Source organism: Cucurbita pepo, chromosome LG12, assembly GCF_002806865.2.
Source record: "Cucurbita pepo subsp. pepo cultivar mu-cu-16 chromosome LG12, ASM280686v2, whole genome shotgun sequence".
Taxonomy (NCBI): Eukaryota; Viridiplantae; Streptophyta; class Magnoliopsida; order Cucurbitales; family Cucurbitaceae; genus Cucurbita; species Cucurbita pepo.
This window is the reverse complement of record NC_036649.1, coordinates 9,640,242-9,654,848: the sequence shown is the minus strand read 5'-3', so window position 1 is coordinate 9,654,848 and position 14,607 is coordinate 9,640,242. Positions and strand designations below refer to the sequence as shown.

At 38.7% G+C, this 14,607-nt stretch overlaps 3 protein-coding genes across 5 annotated transcripts; all 3 read right to left on the bottom strand.

Moving 5' to 3' along the window:
* Positions 1–133: 133 nt before the first annotated feature.
* Positions 134–4,861, bottom strand: LOC111806896 (cellulose synthase A catalytic subunit 4 [UDP-forming]). The gene is made up of 12 exons (XM_023692415.1): positions 4,727–4,861; positions 4,439–4,634; positions 4,228–4,346; positions 4,074–4,143; positions 3,840–3,996; positions 2,777–3,389; positions 2,554–2,691; positions 2,330–2,455; positions 2,028–2,240; positions 1,419–1,934; positions 972–1,322; positions 134–866 (listed from the first exon to the last, which is right to left on the bottom strand). The coding sequence occupies exons 1-12, from the start codon at positions 4,775–4,777 to the stop codon at positions 285–287; spliced, it is 3,132 nt and encodes a 1,043-aa protein (XP_023548183.1). The 5' UTR covers positions 4,778–4,861; the 3' UTR covers positions 134–284.
* Positions 4,862–5,650: 789 nt separating this feature from the next.
* On the bottom strand, positions 5,651–7,730 carry LOC111806895 (60S ribosomal protein L23). Its single transcript, XM_023692414.1, has 4 exons — positions 7,621–7,730; positions 7,208–7,492; positions 6,576–6,617; positions 5,651–6,005 (listed from the first exon to the last, which is right to left on the bottom strand). The coding sequence occupies exons 1-4, from the start codon at positions 7,631–7,633 to the stop codon at positions 5,923–5,925; spliced, it is 423 nt and encodes a 140-aa protein (XP_023548182.1). The 5' UTR covers positions 7,634–7,730; the 3' UTR covers positions 5,651–5,922.
* Positions 7,731–8,588: 858 nt separating this feature from the next.
* On the bottom strand, positions 8,589–14,363 carry LOC111806894 (probable inactive histone-lysine N-methyltransferase SUVR2). Of its 3 annotated transcripts, none has more exons than XM_023692412.1 (10): positions 14,256–14,363; positions 13,949–14,039; positions 12,887–13,376; positions 12,710–12,742; positions 12,176–12,617; positions 10,647–11,893; positions 10,110–10,375; positions 9,593–9,659; positions 9,395–9,445; positions 8,589–8,990 (listed from the first exon to the last, which is right to left on the bottom strand). In XM_023692412.1, the coding sequence occupies exons 3-10, from the start codon at positions 13,067–13,069 to the stop codon at positions 8,832–8,834; spliced, it is 2,448 nt and encodes an 815-aa protein (XP_023548180.1). In that variant the 5' UTR covers positions 13,070–13,376; positions 13,949–14,039; positions 14,256–14,363; the 3' UTR covers positions 8,589–8,831. The 3 variants fall into 3 exon arrangements, with proteins under 3 accessions (XP_023548180.1, XP_023548181.1, XP_023548179.1); XM_023692413.1 differs by having other exon boundaries at positions 12,887–13,098; positions 13,210–13,376; positions 13,949–14,359; XM_023692411.1 differs by having other exon boundaries at positions 13,949–14,359.
* Between the last annotated feature and the right edge of the window lie 244 nt (positions 14,364–14,607).

Here is a 14,607-nt window from a genome sequence, read left to right as displayed (position 1 = left end):
AATTTCAAGTTGTAGTACGTTTTTGAATCAATGATGATCAAATTAGAAAAGAACTGTCGTTTCGTTTTCTCCATTCAACTCCCTGAGAATGCCATAACAGAAAGCTTGGGAGATTATGTTTTACATTACTAGCTTTACTAAATTGCTGTAGTGAAGTTCATTCTGTTCTTGTGTATTCATTCAAACAATAAAGGCTACAAGGATGTATCTCAAAACTTCAAACATTTGAACATAACTGAGGCAACCCAACAAAAAGAAGTGAAAAAAGGAGCATTGGAGCATGACTAGCAATCGACTCCACATTGTTTGAGGACTGGACCAGTTTGCTTGGGCAGGAAGGGATCAATTCGCACCCAAACCAGTGAGAAAATGGATGCAAGAAGCACGGACCAAAGAACTACAATGGTGGGCGTCCTGTTTTGTCTTCCCATCAGACCCTTGAGGAAAGGATAGAGATGAACAATGACCCAGAAAGCAAAGAATAGCTTTCCAAACAGAGGACCCCATGAACCGTAGCCATTGTTAATAGCATCTGAAACTCCAGCAACCACTCCCACCATGTTCAAGATTATGAGAGTGGTGGGCGGGATAAGGAGGGTTGTCCACTTGAAAAGATAGAGTTCTCCAAACTCGGTGTCGTCGGCTGCTTTTGCTGTAACTGTGAAGTTGGTGTCTACACCACCAAGGACCTTGAGCAGGCCTTGGAACACTGCAAAAAGATGTGCAGAGACACCACCAATTACCCAGAATTGCTCATTACGCCACAAGTCCTCGATACTCACTTCACTCCATCGAAGCTCCAGTACAGCCGTCGCAATGATGGAAAGAAACAAAGCCATGAACCAGACACTAGCTAAGTTCGTCAACTGCAGAAAATATAGGCATATTTTAGCACTTGCAGATGATAAATTTTAGTTGTTCTTTTGTTGATTGAGCAGAGATGCAACAAAAAACAGCGTTGAATCACTTACAGTGGGGATAATGAATTTTCCAGTGAGAAGACAAACAGCAGGGATTGTGCAGTAAGCAAGTAATGGAATGGAAGTAAAAGGGTAAACAATGGTGTTGATGTAGGCAAGCCTCTCGAGCCATTTTAGCTTTCCTCCATAAGCATACCACAGCGGGCAGTGTCGACTGAGGAAGATTTCAACAGAACCCAATGCCCATCTCAGAACTTGGTGCAAACGATCCGAAAGATTTATCGGAGCCGAACCCTTAAAAGCTGGTCTCTGTGGCATGCAGTACACTGACTTCCATCCTCTACAATGCATCTTGAATCCTGTCAAAATATCCTCAGTGACCGAACCATAAATCCAACCTATCTGCAAAACAAATATATTTGTTTAACCAGGAAATGTTAGCTAAATTCACATGGAAGTTCCAAAACAGAACGACAAAAGCTAATGCATGCCACGAACCTCTTTTCCCCATTCTGTTTTCTCTTCATAACCACAGCTTATCACATGGATGGCTTCTTTAACGAGTGATGTGCTGTTCATTCCTTCTGGAAGACCTCCGTCTTCCTTAAGAGTGGAAGCGATGAAAACAGGCGACTGTCCAAATCTTTTCTCGAAATTCTTTTGCGACATAAGTGACGACTTCTCCAACTCGTCGTAACCTTCAAATCCTTCTTCGATCTCCTCAAGATCAAAAACTGGTCCAGACCCTTTCCTTACATAACTCTTCCCCATCATTTTCTTCTTCCTTGAGAACAGGCCTCCAAGCAAACCTCTTTCTCCTTTCTTCTTCGTCTTCGACTTCCTTGAACCACCGCAGCAGCAGCAGAAACACCAGGAAGGCCAGCAATCGCATGTCATCTTCGGCCTTTTCTCAGAGACTGGTGGTTCATATCCATATAAAGCCTGCCTGTTGAAGACACATCCTGTGCCAACATAAACTGGGCCTTGTATTCCATCTAGTCCTCGCATGTTGATCTGCGAATGTAGTTAGTATCCACTCAATAATGAATTGTTTGCGGTTTTAATCAAGCACAAAGAAATGACTAATACGAAATAACTTCGACTTACATCAAAGAACACAATATTCCGATTAGCATATCTGTCGTGACGATCAATACCATCAAATCTTTGAGGAAACTGAATATAGCATAGTTTCTTTCCAAGCTGAGGGTCCATTAGAAAGCACATGGCTTCCCTTACAGCTTTGCTATTATTGACGTAGTGATCACAATCCAGATTTAAGATGAATGGTGCATTAGTGAGGACTGCAGAGACTCGAACCTGTCGAACCCAACACAATAAGAACTTCCATGTCCATGTTCATAGCCTTACTTCAATCAATGATTTGATGCAGGAGAGGAGACACTTACCAGAGCATTCATAGCACCAGCTTTCTTGTGGTGCTGATATCCAGGGCGCTTCTCACGAGAAACATATACAAGACGAGGCAACTCTTTACCATCCACATCAAGTGCACCTTCACTTCCCAGATACACCTGCAAACCAAGAAACACGTTGGGATTTTTATTAGCATAGAAAAAGTAGGCATGGAATTTCATTTCATACATAGAATAAATAAGCAAAAATGGTGGACCTGTATCATGCCAGGATGATCACGGGTGAGGTTTCCAGGCCATGGAGTGCCATCTTGCATAACCCATCCCTCTTCTGGTTTCTTCTGAGCCTTAGCCACCAACGCGTTGATCCTCACCTTGAACTCTTCGTATTCCCTCTGCCCCAAATCACCACAAATTCAGTTTCAGTTTACACAAAATTGCATGCCATCAAACCATTAATCAAAGCAAATCAAACCTTACCTTCATTGCCCTCCTCTCCTTCACAAAACTGGGCAGCACCTTATCCTTCAAGTAATCCATCTTCTGTGAGAAGTAGAACTCCGGAGCCCTAGGCTCGACGCTGAACTTCTTGCAGAACGGAACCCATCTCCGAGCAAACTCCGCCGTCTCCGCCAGCGCGTCAAACAGCAGCATCGACGCTCCGTCATCCGACACGTAGCAGCTCACCTTGTCCACCGGATAGTCCACCGCCAGGATGGACAGCACCGTGTTCGCGGTTATGATGGGCGGCTCCTTGAGAGGGTCCACCGAGCTGACGAAGAAGTCGATCGGAGCCAGGCTGTTGGGCTCCCCCTCCCGCTCGAATCTCATGGACAGCCGGTCCAGGTAGGTCTCCCGGTTGATGGGAGCCCATTTGGGGAACTGATCCAGAATCCAGGAGAAGCCGAACCAGATTTCGCATATGACGGAGATGAGCCACAAGGGGAATGCGTCGTAGGCCGGAGTTAAGATCCGAAAGCGGAAGAAGAAGGCAAGAATTACGAGGCGGAGGACTATGACAATCCGATATGGACTGATTTTGCTCGACGATATTGGAACTTTCCGCCACAGTGGTTGCCGGGCTTCTGCCAATCTGCAATTGCCATTCTTTTCTAATTACCACCTAAATTTTCCATTTATTAATTTTATAGAAACAAAATATTATTTTAAAAGTTATAAAAACAAAATATTTAAATTAATGATATATAGGTTAAATTATGTTTGAAAAAAAAAAAAACACTATTATTATATTATTATTTTCATAGTATTTAGTAAATATTTTAAAACTACCTAAAAATAATTTAAAATTTTAAATAAAAATTAGAACCCAAAATGAAAATAAAAATAGTTTTGTTAGGTTATCTGGTGATTAAATTTTTAAATTTATTTTTAATGTGTTCACAAATTTTATGATTAATAGATCATTAAAGTATTTTTTTTTTTTTTTAATAATGAAACTTATAATAATTTGGTGTCGGATTATATCTAATAGATCGGTTAATTTAAAAATTGAGAAACGGAGCTCGGGTTGAGGCGGGCTTACAAGAAGTCATCTTCTAGGGGTTGATCATGGTTACTTCCATCATCATCTTTGTTCCCCAAACCTCTCTTTTCTTGCCTCACTTTCCACTTATCTATCCTCTCCTTCCATTCAGCATTTCCATAACTTTCCTTCTCGCCTTCCATCTCCTTCCCGTTCACTGCGCAATTCCACAGTCAAATCATGAACTCATTATCCAAATTATGAAACCACAAACACAACCGGATTTCATCATACCACTGCCTGCAACTGAGAAGGAACTATGGACGTTTTGATGCCAATTCTGCTGCTTGTAGTTATCGTGTTCCTGCACGCCATAAAACCCACAATTGATGTTCAACTTCCTCTGTTTTTGCTCTGCAAATCAATGCACCAAGAAAGTCTACGTTACCGAAGGATTGGGCTGTTTTGATTCGAACTCATCATTACTGTGGTGTTTGATGGGGAATTCATCGTCGAAATCGTCTGCATCGTCAGCTTCTTCGTCGTCACCAATGACTCTAGGCGAGCCTGAGAAGAGTGTTCATCCAAGTAAGTTTTTGAGTTTATTAGTGATTTAACCGTGGAAGGATCGTAGCGAAAGAAACGAAGGTGTTGTGTACCTTTATGACGCTTGTAGCGAGCATTGCATTGGGGACAACACTTGTTGCCTTCGCTCCTTTCGTACTCGTAACAAGGACGACAAACAGGGAAATTACACACAAGACATGCCACAAATACTTTACCATCATCTTTGAGTCCAATTTCGTCACCACAAACTCGACACGTTTTCATCGATGATGCAGGCCCACGATGACTCTACACCCATCAAAACATATCACATTAAGTTCAGAGACCTGTCAAAAATATGATAGTATATAACAAGAAGACAAAAGGATGATATGTCTGACCTCATTGGCTACGTGGGGATAGTGTTGGGAACCGGTGACCAAGCCGGCCATATCTTTGGAGACGGATCAAAACCAAAACGAGAGCGGACGTAAAGAAAGGAGAGGGATAAGTGGAAATGGGAAGGAAGGAGGGAGGAGTTATATTTTAAAGGGTAAGAATGATTCGAAAGGGAGCAGAAAAGGGAATGATACCAAACTGTGAGTTGGGAAGTCATTGGGTTGGGGTTGGGGTTGAGTTAAAAAGACTTCATGTTAGGTACTGATAGGTAGCAGAGAGGGACGGTTTGGTTCAAAATTGCTTTGCCCTGCCTTGCCTTCAATTCAAAGGCGCCTCTCTCTCTCTCTCTAGATATATATATATATATATCTGTGTGCATCTCTCTAGGCCATATGCCATTATATACATATATATACATGGCACACAATATTGAGATCTAATATAAACTATGTATCCATTCTAGAGATCATCTGGACTCCTCTCTTCTCGAACATATGGTCAAACTGGTGTATTTGGAGTAACTTAAAGAAAAACATGTCTTTTAAACAAAATCTCTTTCTATTAGTACCTAGAAATAAGAGAAAACATGTTCGTTTAAACACAATATCGGATAACAAGTGATAGAAACTATAGGAGTGATTTTCTAGCTTGTACATGTCAAGCTTTACTATAACTACTCATTTACTGGAACGGCAAGCCATCACCAATCAACTCTTCTGAAAATGTCATCCAACCCAACCACAAAATCATGCTACCAATAAACTAATATTTCAAAATTCTCATTAAAGGAATCCTTCGGTTTCAAGTATTTCAAGTTTCAATTAAAATATTTTATCTAAATTCTGTAGTAACGTAAGGGCATTCATGCGTTGCTTGGCATTGAACAGTATTTTTAGTAACAGAACACTACTAAACAGATGATTATATAGCAGCCAAGAACAGCACCAAAACTTCCTAATATTTCTCCATTGTTATAAAACATGGTCCGTCGTATCTGTAACAAAAACTGCAAAAGGTTCCCAAAACGGAGAGGAGAAAGCAAAACAACAGCAATAAGACATTAGCAATCCATTAGAATAAAAAACCTCAAAAAGGCGCCTGCATCTGTCTAACAAAGCAGAGGCAAACCCAACCAAAAGAAGACTTCAGAAGAAAATCTAAAACATGGCACAACCTATAATTGCTTCGATTATCTGTCTCATACGATGGCATTAGCAGCACTTGCAATTCTTGGCCAAAGATCGGCGCATTCCTTTCCAATGGGGCCAGTAATAGCCGAACCTACAATCAAATACAGCGTCGTTATAGATCTTCGTGACTACCCATGCCAGTGTCCTGTAAGAGATAATTAGCGAAGGGGTGCTAACCAACCAAAGTAGCCAGGTTTCATCAAGCATCATTAGTTATTTATTTAATAAATAAGTCGAGCCCTTATGTGGTGTGATCAATGTCCAAACTGGAAGATAAATTGAAACTTTACATATTCCCTATGCAGGCTCATTGTTAAAATATGAGGTTGAACTTATAAAACCAAGAATAATTAGGAATTGGGATTTCTCTTCTCTACTTCGCCTTCGTTCTATTCTAACTATTGTTATCGTACCACCAACACATCCATTAGGCTAAAACTGTATATTCTAGGTAAACAATCTGCAAAGACTAATTTGTGGAAACTCCACCAAGAATTGCATCGGTCCTTCATGATGATTGCCATCTTCCATGGCATGTCACGCATTCATAACATTTTATAGTCACAGACCAGAAAGACACTACCCTTCATGCTGACCCAAACACTTAGCTGGGTATAGAAACAATTAATATTTTAAAAAATAGATAATAAATAAACATTACCTTTCATCTCACCCTTGGGATTGACAATCACACCAGCATTATCTGAAAAAAAAATTACAATGCATATATATAAGAAAAACAGAAGGGTAAGTTATAGTGGTGGTAAGAAATTGGCATTTGCAAAACCAGCATGACAAATAATACAAATATGCATTTTTAATCATTCTATTCACTATTTCACAATCAATTGTCCATTTTCCTTCGAGGACAAAGGTAGAAGTGTATTACTTCCCCAGTCAACATTCCCGATACAAAATTCTCATCAAAAGAGAACAAAGCAGATGTTCATCAATGAAATGAATAACCAGAAATGTATATTTCGAAAAAAAGGCAACTTTTTTCAATCTAATAAGAAACATGAACAATAATAAAGCAAAAGGCCTTCATAAAAAGTCATTCAACATCAGACAATCAAATTCTGAACGAATATTCACAAGCTAAATGAGATAAACTACGCCAAAAACCCAATAATTAGTATCCCCAATACTTCAATTTCAACAGTCATAACTTCCCACCCAAGTAAGGAAAACGCGTTATCCTCTATCCAATGTACAGCTGCCTAATGGAGTAAAAGAAAACTAAACAAAAGCTCTAAAAAAACAAAATAGCAAAAGGATGGAAATAGGCAAAACCTTCGAAATACATGAAGACACCGTCCTTTCGGCGCCATGGCTTGCGCTGCCTAACAATGACAGCAGGCAAGACCTTCTTCCTGAGATCAGGCTTTCCCTTCTTGACGGTGGCCATAACCATGTCACCAACACATGCTGATGGCAATCTATTGAGGCGGCCCTTGATCCCTTTCACTGAAATGATGTAGAGATTCTTAGCTCCTGTGTTGTCGGCACAGTTGACAGTAGCAGCCACTGGAAGACCCAGTGACATCCGAAACTTGTTCCCAGCGGATCCTCCCCTTCCTGTGGTAGCAATTAAATTAGTTCCAGCATACGCATTAAACAGAACGAAGAAGAATAACATCAAATTAAATTCAGTTCGATCAATGAGACAACATGCGAAAACAAGGAGTAATGAAGGAGAAGAGTACCTCGCTTCGACATTGCCGATGGACTTCAGCGTTTCTCCGGCGGCCGCTAGCACAGATGTATCACCATTAGTTTATATATATATATATGCATGGAGCTCTAGGGTTTTGGGTGCCGCCAAAGGTGCTCATATTTACATAAATACCCCCATTAACTACCATTTTTAGCATAAATGCCCCTCTATCATTATGACGTCAAAATAGTCCCTACTTCTGGAAAAATAATAGAATTCTTCTTGCAATATAATGAATAATTATTTTTTAAAAAAGAAAAATAGTGATTTAAAACACTTCCCATAAATAATTATAATGATAAAAATAATAAACTCAATATAAGTAAGCTATAAATTTTTTTAGATTAGTTCGAGTTATTATATTTATTTATTCAAATTTTATAAATAAACAAATAATATTTTTATTCAACAACATTGCCCAACTGGAATAAAACAATACTATGATAATAAGTTTGTCAAATAATATATTTTAATAAAAATTAACAAAAAAAAAAAAAACAATATTAACAACAAAAATAACTAAATTTTTTCTTTCAGGATTTTCCTTTATGTACGTTCTGCTTTGGTATCCATAGTAGCCATTGCAGGATATCAAGAGAAGAAACAAAAACTTCATTCCCCTTTCCCACTACAATCTTCAAAACTTTCAACACCACTAGGAATCATGCTCAGATATCTAACATCTATGAACATCATTGTGGTAATACGTGTAAACTAACAGCAAACAAAACCATAGTTTGAATCTGCAATCGATCCTCAGCTTTACTACCCAAACCGACCGAGTGTCTTCGAAACTACGAGACTAAATTGGTCAGTGGACAGCTGAAACAAATTCATTGTGGGGGTTTCAGTATTTCCTAGTAACTTCTACCAGCAAGGCCATGATATCAAAAACTGAAACTGGCGCCATCAATCCCACTTCATCTTGTACTTGAGGCTGATTTAGATCCCGAGTAAGTTAAGAACAAGAACACGTAAAAGTTAGTACAGCAAACTGGGAAGCGTCAATCGGCTTAGATAAAGTATATTTGCATATGTATCAACTACACAGACACGGACTTACATGGGAGATCTTGAATGATATTGTACAAAAACATCTTGAATTATGGAGGAACTATATCACATTTATTTTAGTTCATAGTCTCCACAAAGTGATGGAAAAAGTTGGGAAAGTATAAATTTAACTCGAGAACAAAAGATTCAATAATAAACAAGGATGAGAGCGAATTCTATCAAGATAAGAGTGGAAAAGCTGGGAGAGAAAAGTAAGAACCTACTAGAAGATCGTTTCATGTTTCTGCAGAATTTGCTGCCACATTGACAGAGAAATGGCTTAACATCAAAATCGATGCCATAATCCTACAGGTAAAGCAAAATTTCAGTAACGGCATTTTGAACAGTCCAAGGAATTACATCACAAGGTGATAAAAGTTCTAAAAGAACACTTTTAAGCACAATTTAGTCACGACCAAAACTGCATCATCATTCATAAGGAAGACATACAGTTAATTGCCTCGTTGCATATAAACCTGATATGCATGCAAAATGGGCCCATAAACCTGAGTAGAACACATCATAATGAGAGATATCACAATATAACTAATGATGGAACACTTGCAGCCAAGTACAATTTATCACCTCCCCGAGGTATCTCTCATTATGATATCTTCCACTTAAGGCCTCATAAAAGTTGACCAAGACATAAAAATTTATGCAAACAAATAAACCCAAACCACAATTATATATTAACAATACCCACTGACCCAAGTTAGCTCTTCCATGGCGTCTATTTTTCTTGTAGTGAATAAGGCAAGCTGCAAAAAGGAAAGGAACCGAATAAGACGATCACTATGGTAGTTCGTTTCTTGTTCAGAAAGAGAAAAAGATGATCACTATTGTAGAGGAAGAACGGCTGTATACAAAAACAATTAAGAAAAGGAAAAACTTGCGAGAGTCAATACATGATAACTATGATGTTCCGGAGTCTCTATCTCAACTGCAGCATCAACCAAGTTTGCATCAAAGCATCTAATAAATTTGAAGAGAAACAGAAATTAGATTGTCCTAATAAATGGACGCCAACAACCACAGTTCACATCCCACCTGTGCTATTGATCTAGTGATATTAGAGCACAATATATAGCCAACTAATTGTATCTTGAATACTAGAAAGGAGTTTATCGAAGCCAATATCAACAACATTAGAAACAGGAACAATCTTTTCAACTTCCAAACCCTCATCACAGTGTTAAAATTCCAATGATCAAAGGGGGATTTCAAGAGTAATGGCAAAGAAAAATGAAAATAGAAAATGATTATTTCAAAAGAAAAAAGAAGTTGCAGTTGCCATAAAAATTTCAAAACGAACCTAGTACAAAGGGTATGGAAAGTAACATCAGCAGCAAATAGAAACGTGGGCAACAAGGTGGAAAGTATGAGATAAAGGATGCTTAAACTCTATGAAGTTTAACCAAATACCTGTGGTTGATAAATCTAGCTACATTCCCGAAGTTCGTTGCATCCAAGCAGAGTGCTTTTTCCTCTTGGAAAGGTCCTTCTTTATTCCAAAAAGCATCCAATAATACTGGGTCGGTATGCTCCCCATTTTTGGTGCTTGGCGCCTTTCTATGACACATTTCTGAGATAGTTAATATTTCTCCAACATATTCACAAATAAAAGAGCCTTTAGGTAGGTCTTCAAGGGTTCGAAGGCCCCATCCATTTCCTTCTGAAGTAAGAAATACCTGAAATAGAGAGAGAGAGTTTTCAAACATATGCAATAGCCAAAGTTATGTTTATGGTCTGATTCTACATGCAGGCAGATGTGGAAAGTGAAGGGAAAATTGAAAGCATAAAAGCAGTTAGAAACTCCTCGAGTTATCAAATAAGTACATGTCAACAACTAACTTTGATAAAGTAAATATCACCAGAGACTTAGAACATATGTTCTGAATTCTAAATTTATATTGTCGGGGGGAGGGGATTTGAGAGAGGAAGGTACGAATTAAACTGTACCTGCAACTTGCAAGTTATTCCTCGCTGCACCACTCTATTGCCGCAATTCTTACTGCAACCACATTTACTCCAACATTCTTTTATAAGCCTCCTCTCTAGGTGCCCTTTGCACGGTTCTAAGCAATCATCATTCTTTGATCTTTCAAGAGGACATTCCTTGCAATAGAACTGGTGGCTTCCTTGAGAGTCACGAGCAAGAAAGATCCACTCTTCCAAAAAATCTTCCTTAACAAGACCTTCAGGTGTGTATGCATACATATCCCCAGTTTCCCGTGCACAAGCACAAGGGACAGAAGATGTAAGGCAATTTCCAAAGCAAGACTCGCAACAATTATCATTACCAATCAGAGATAGAGAGAAATTTACAAATGCGCTTTGGAAAATTAGACTGCGAGGTATGTAGTGAAAGAATGGTGGATGCTCTTTATTAATTTCATTCACCCAAGGAACTTGAACCCTTTCTTCTCCCTTGGTTATATCATCCACATCATGGGAGAAGCTTAAGTCATCAGTAGCCTGTTCACTCTGTGAAATAACCATCAAATTGTGCGGATTTGCAGCCTCAAGATTATCAAACTCCTTCCCGGCTACATCTTCAGAATGACCTTTTGGTATTCCTTTGCTGCTTTGAGAGGCATCATGGATAGCCTGGTCATTGGAAACACTTGAAGACTCTAACATACTAGGAACTTGTGGTGCAAGTTCTCTATCAGAGACAGTACTGGCTGGTTGACGATTCAAATCTCCTTCATTGGCAACAGCCCCTGGAACATACATTGGGTCTGAATTCTCCATTACATCTAGAAGTGGAATCCTACTAATTGAACCTTCCTGTTGTTCATCAGGAGAATCAGTTCCCAATTCCAAGACGCACTCACACATGTCACTCAAAAGTTTCATAACAGAAAACGTGGGGTCAATGATTCTATATGACTGCAGACATTTTTCCTCCATATATTTTATAACTGCATCACGACTAGGCATATGGAAATCTGGTCGTCCAAAAGCGGAGTTGCAGCTCAAAGAAATTTTTACCTCTCCTAGGGGCGACGATGCAATCTCTAAGTTAGGATGTACTTCTTCCGAGACAGTTGCCAGCTCACTGCCTGTTATCCTCTTACATGATGAGGTCTCCGTATGATCGCCTTTGTTACTTCCGTCTGAAGGAAGTGATGCTTGAGCAACTTGGCCATCCGGCTTCCTAACTGAATCATTTGGAATGGAATAAACTTCTTTTCTTGAAGAACCTGTTCAAGTTATAATAAAACAAAATAATCCAGTAGTTAGAATTTAGAAATAATGTGCAGGTTGAAGATTCCACAGAATATCACTTTTTAAATGATTGCCTTCACTAGCAAAACGATCTTCTCATTCATGTAGGGGCTTCATATAAGTAAATGTCGATTCATTTTTAGCAATTACCAATGCTTGCCTCAAATTAGAACAAAACTCTGTTCTACCCAACAACATTATACTGTAATTTTGAACCAAATAATGTAAATCTATATCGTAAGAAAGTATATGTTGACCTGGATGAATCACAGCAATAGGCAATTCATTCGTAAATGTATCATCTGTAAATGGCTCATCTTTAGGCTTGAGTAGTGCTTGAGCCCCAGATGCCCTCACTTTGGAATTTTTGGCACCTGAATCAGCCCCTGGTTCCTTAATATGCAAGGCAGCAGATGGTCTCTCTAAGCTAGATTTTTTCACTCTTGCAACCGCATGTGGTGATACAGGTTCCTTCCCTTTGTCTACATGACAAGAAGAACTTGGATCAGTTTCAGATCTCTTAGACCCACTTAACTGCATCTGCTGTTTGGGACATGTTTCAGGAAACACATCCTCTTCCAATTTGGGCTTTTTTAAAGCCATCCCATCCACCTGGGTTTCTTGGCCTCTTAAGCGCAACCTTTTCAGAGGGCGTTCTGGCTCATCAGGCGCCTGAACCTCTTCCCCAAAATTTTCCACCTATCGTTAACAAAAACAAAAGCAGCAAGTATAAGCACAACTAAGAGGGTCAAAATAAGACCTTCACATCAAGCAGGATAATGAGTACACACTTGAGAATTCTGACATTTCTTTTCCTCTATAGCCTGAAAGATGATGCATACATATGTGAGAAATATAAACTCAACGCATAAAGAGAAAGACATACAATTAAAGGAGTTTCGTAGAATGTACCTTACTATCTTCCTCATCAAANAGGATACAATTAAAGGAATTGCAGTAGAATGTACCTTACTATCTTCCTCGTCAAATATAGAATCTGCAAGAACTCTATAGTTCTCTTCTTCAATAAGTTCCCAGTTCTTATCATACAATTTCAGAAGTTTCTTTAAGACGGGTTTTGTCTTGTCTTCACTGATCCCAATATCCTTCATTGCACGAAAAGCCTTCAAAACCCGAGGATTCGGTGCCATATTTATTCCGATCCAAAGGACAAAAATGCCTACATTAGTTAGAATTACATCAAGTCCTTTTTACTTGATTGTCAGGGAGGCCCATCTTATGAGCACTTGCCATTTGCACTTTCTAAGCTGATCATAGAGCATAGACTTGCCTGCTACGCCGTATGAAACATGAAAACACACAGCAAACAAGGCCCTTGAACACACAAAAAAAGTTATTGCGTCCTTCAGTAGAGCCCTTATAAGTTTCCTTCCATCCTACCCGTATGCATCACATCTCCTTCCAGATAGTTCTTGGAAATTTGCTAGAACTGCCAATCTGCAATATTGACTCATCAAGCGCAACGCAAGTTTCCATTGCAATATATGAAATTCTTATTCTGTTACTCAATGAGAAGAATTTTTTTTTCTACTTTTCCACCATAAAATTTACAAGTTAAACTGAAGTGTTCTTTGTGTTTGACTGGGTGAAGGCAAAGCAACAACAGGTGGACAAAGAACTATTTAAATATACAGATTATTCAGTAAAACTTAGTTTAGATCAAGTAACAGTATGACATCTTATCCATTGTTTTCAAACATTAAAACAAATATCCAAAACGTTAGCATATGGAGTTATCACATCTAAATGTAATATCGCAAAACATACATTTATGTTCTTGAGGAGATAACGAAAATAACAATGCGTTCTTGGCTCAGGTAAAACCAGTAGAAATCAGCTATGGTCAACAAGACAGTAAAGTAGTATGAAATACAAGAATGCATGCAAAATTAACCGGAATTTCTTGATCATAAAACTGGTATATGCCAAAAACCGCGCGATTAAACTGGGAAACAGAAATTAAAACCCTAAAACCCAACAAGAAAAAGAACTACAGGCGAAGAACTTACCAAGTAAACAGAAATGAGGAAGGCAAAACCTGGAAGATCGATTCGGCCCACGAAACCCGAAAGTTGTCCAATACCCCAAGAGGGAAGAAAGCTGAAAAAATAAAATGCAGGATGATTTGAAGTGAGTCTGTGGGTTCACGTTTGGTAGGGAAGCAATAAAATGGGAAAATGTGGTACAGAAATGGGAGAAGAAAGCAGTTCATCAAGCAGGCGGGAAAGAGAGAGGGGGAGGAGGAGAAAATCATTTGAAAATGATCGCCGTGGTAGAGACAAAGCAAGGAGAATAAAATGGAGAAATTTTACAAACCAGTGAAAGAATTGGTAGGAAAGGCTGCTCTTGTCTCGCAGCGTTCAATGGCGGGAACATGGAAGCCGCCCGCTTTTGTAAGAACTGGAAGTGGAGCGAGTGGTGTTACTACTGAACCTCGATCTTCACCATTACCGTCAAATGGAAATCCATTTTTTTTTTATTAAAAAAATTGATTTTTTAAAATTTATAAAATTACTGAGATAATATTTTTTTATTATAAACTCATGATCATTCTCTAAATTAAATAAATATATGAAACAAAATAAATAAATAAAATAAAAAGAACATTGTTATTAACAATGTTATGCTCATATTAACTACTATTTTTTCCCTTCATAATAATTTTCCT

Bases quoted from the DNA above. Each gene is read 5' to 3' on its own strand.
- LOC111806896 (XM_023692415.1), bottom strand. From the start codon at position 4,777: ATGGCCGGCTTGGTCACCGGTTCCCAACACTATCCCCACGTAGCCAAT. The intron at 4,144-4,227 runs GTAACGTAGACT...TATGGCGTGCAG, and splicing joins CAAAACAGCCCAATCCTTCG to GAACACGATAACTACAAGCA. The intron at 3,390-3,839 runs GTAAGCCCGCCT...TGGCAATTGCAG, and splicing joins CCCCTAGAAGATGACTTCTT to ATTGGCAGAAGCCCGGCAAC.
- LOC111806895 (XM_023692414.1), bottom strand. The intron at 6,618-7,207 runs GTTTTGCCTATT...TTTTTTTTTCAG, and splicing joins TGTCTTCATGTATTTCGAAG to ATAATGCTGGTGTGATTGTC. The intron at 6,006-6,575 runs GTAATGTTTATT...ATTTGATTGTAG, and splicing joins TCCCAAGGGTGAGATGAAAG to GTTCGGCTATTACTGGCCCC.
- LOC111806894 (XM_023692412.1), bottom strand. From the start codon at position 13,069: ATGGCACCGAATCCTCGGGTTTTGAAGGCTTTTCGTGCAATGAAGGAT. The intron at 12,743-12,886 runs GTACATTCTACT...ATCATCTTTCAG, and splicing joins TTGACGAGGAAGATAGTAAG to GCTATAGAGGAAAAGAAATG. The intron at 8,991-9,394 runs GTCAGTGGGTAT...CTTTACCTGTAG, and splicing joins CCATGGAAGAGCTAACTTGG to GATTATGGCATCGATTTTGA.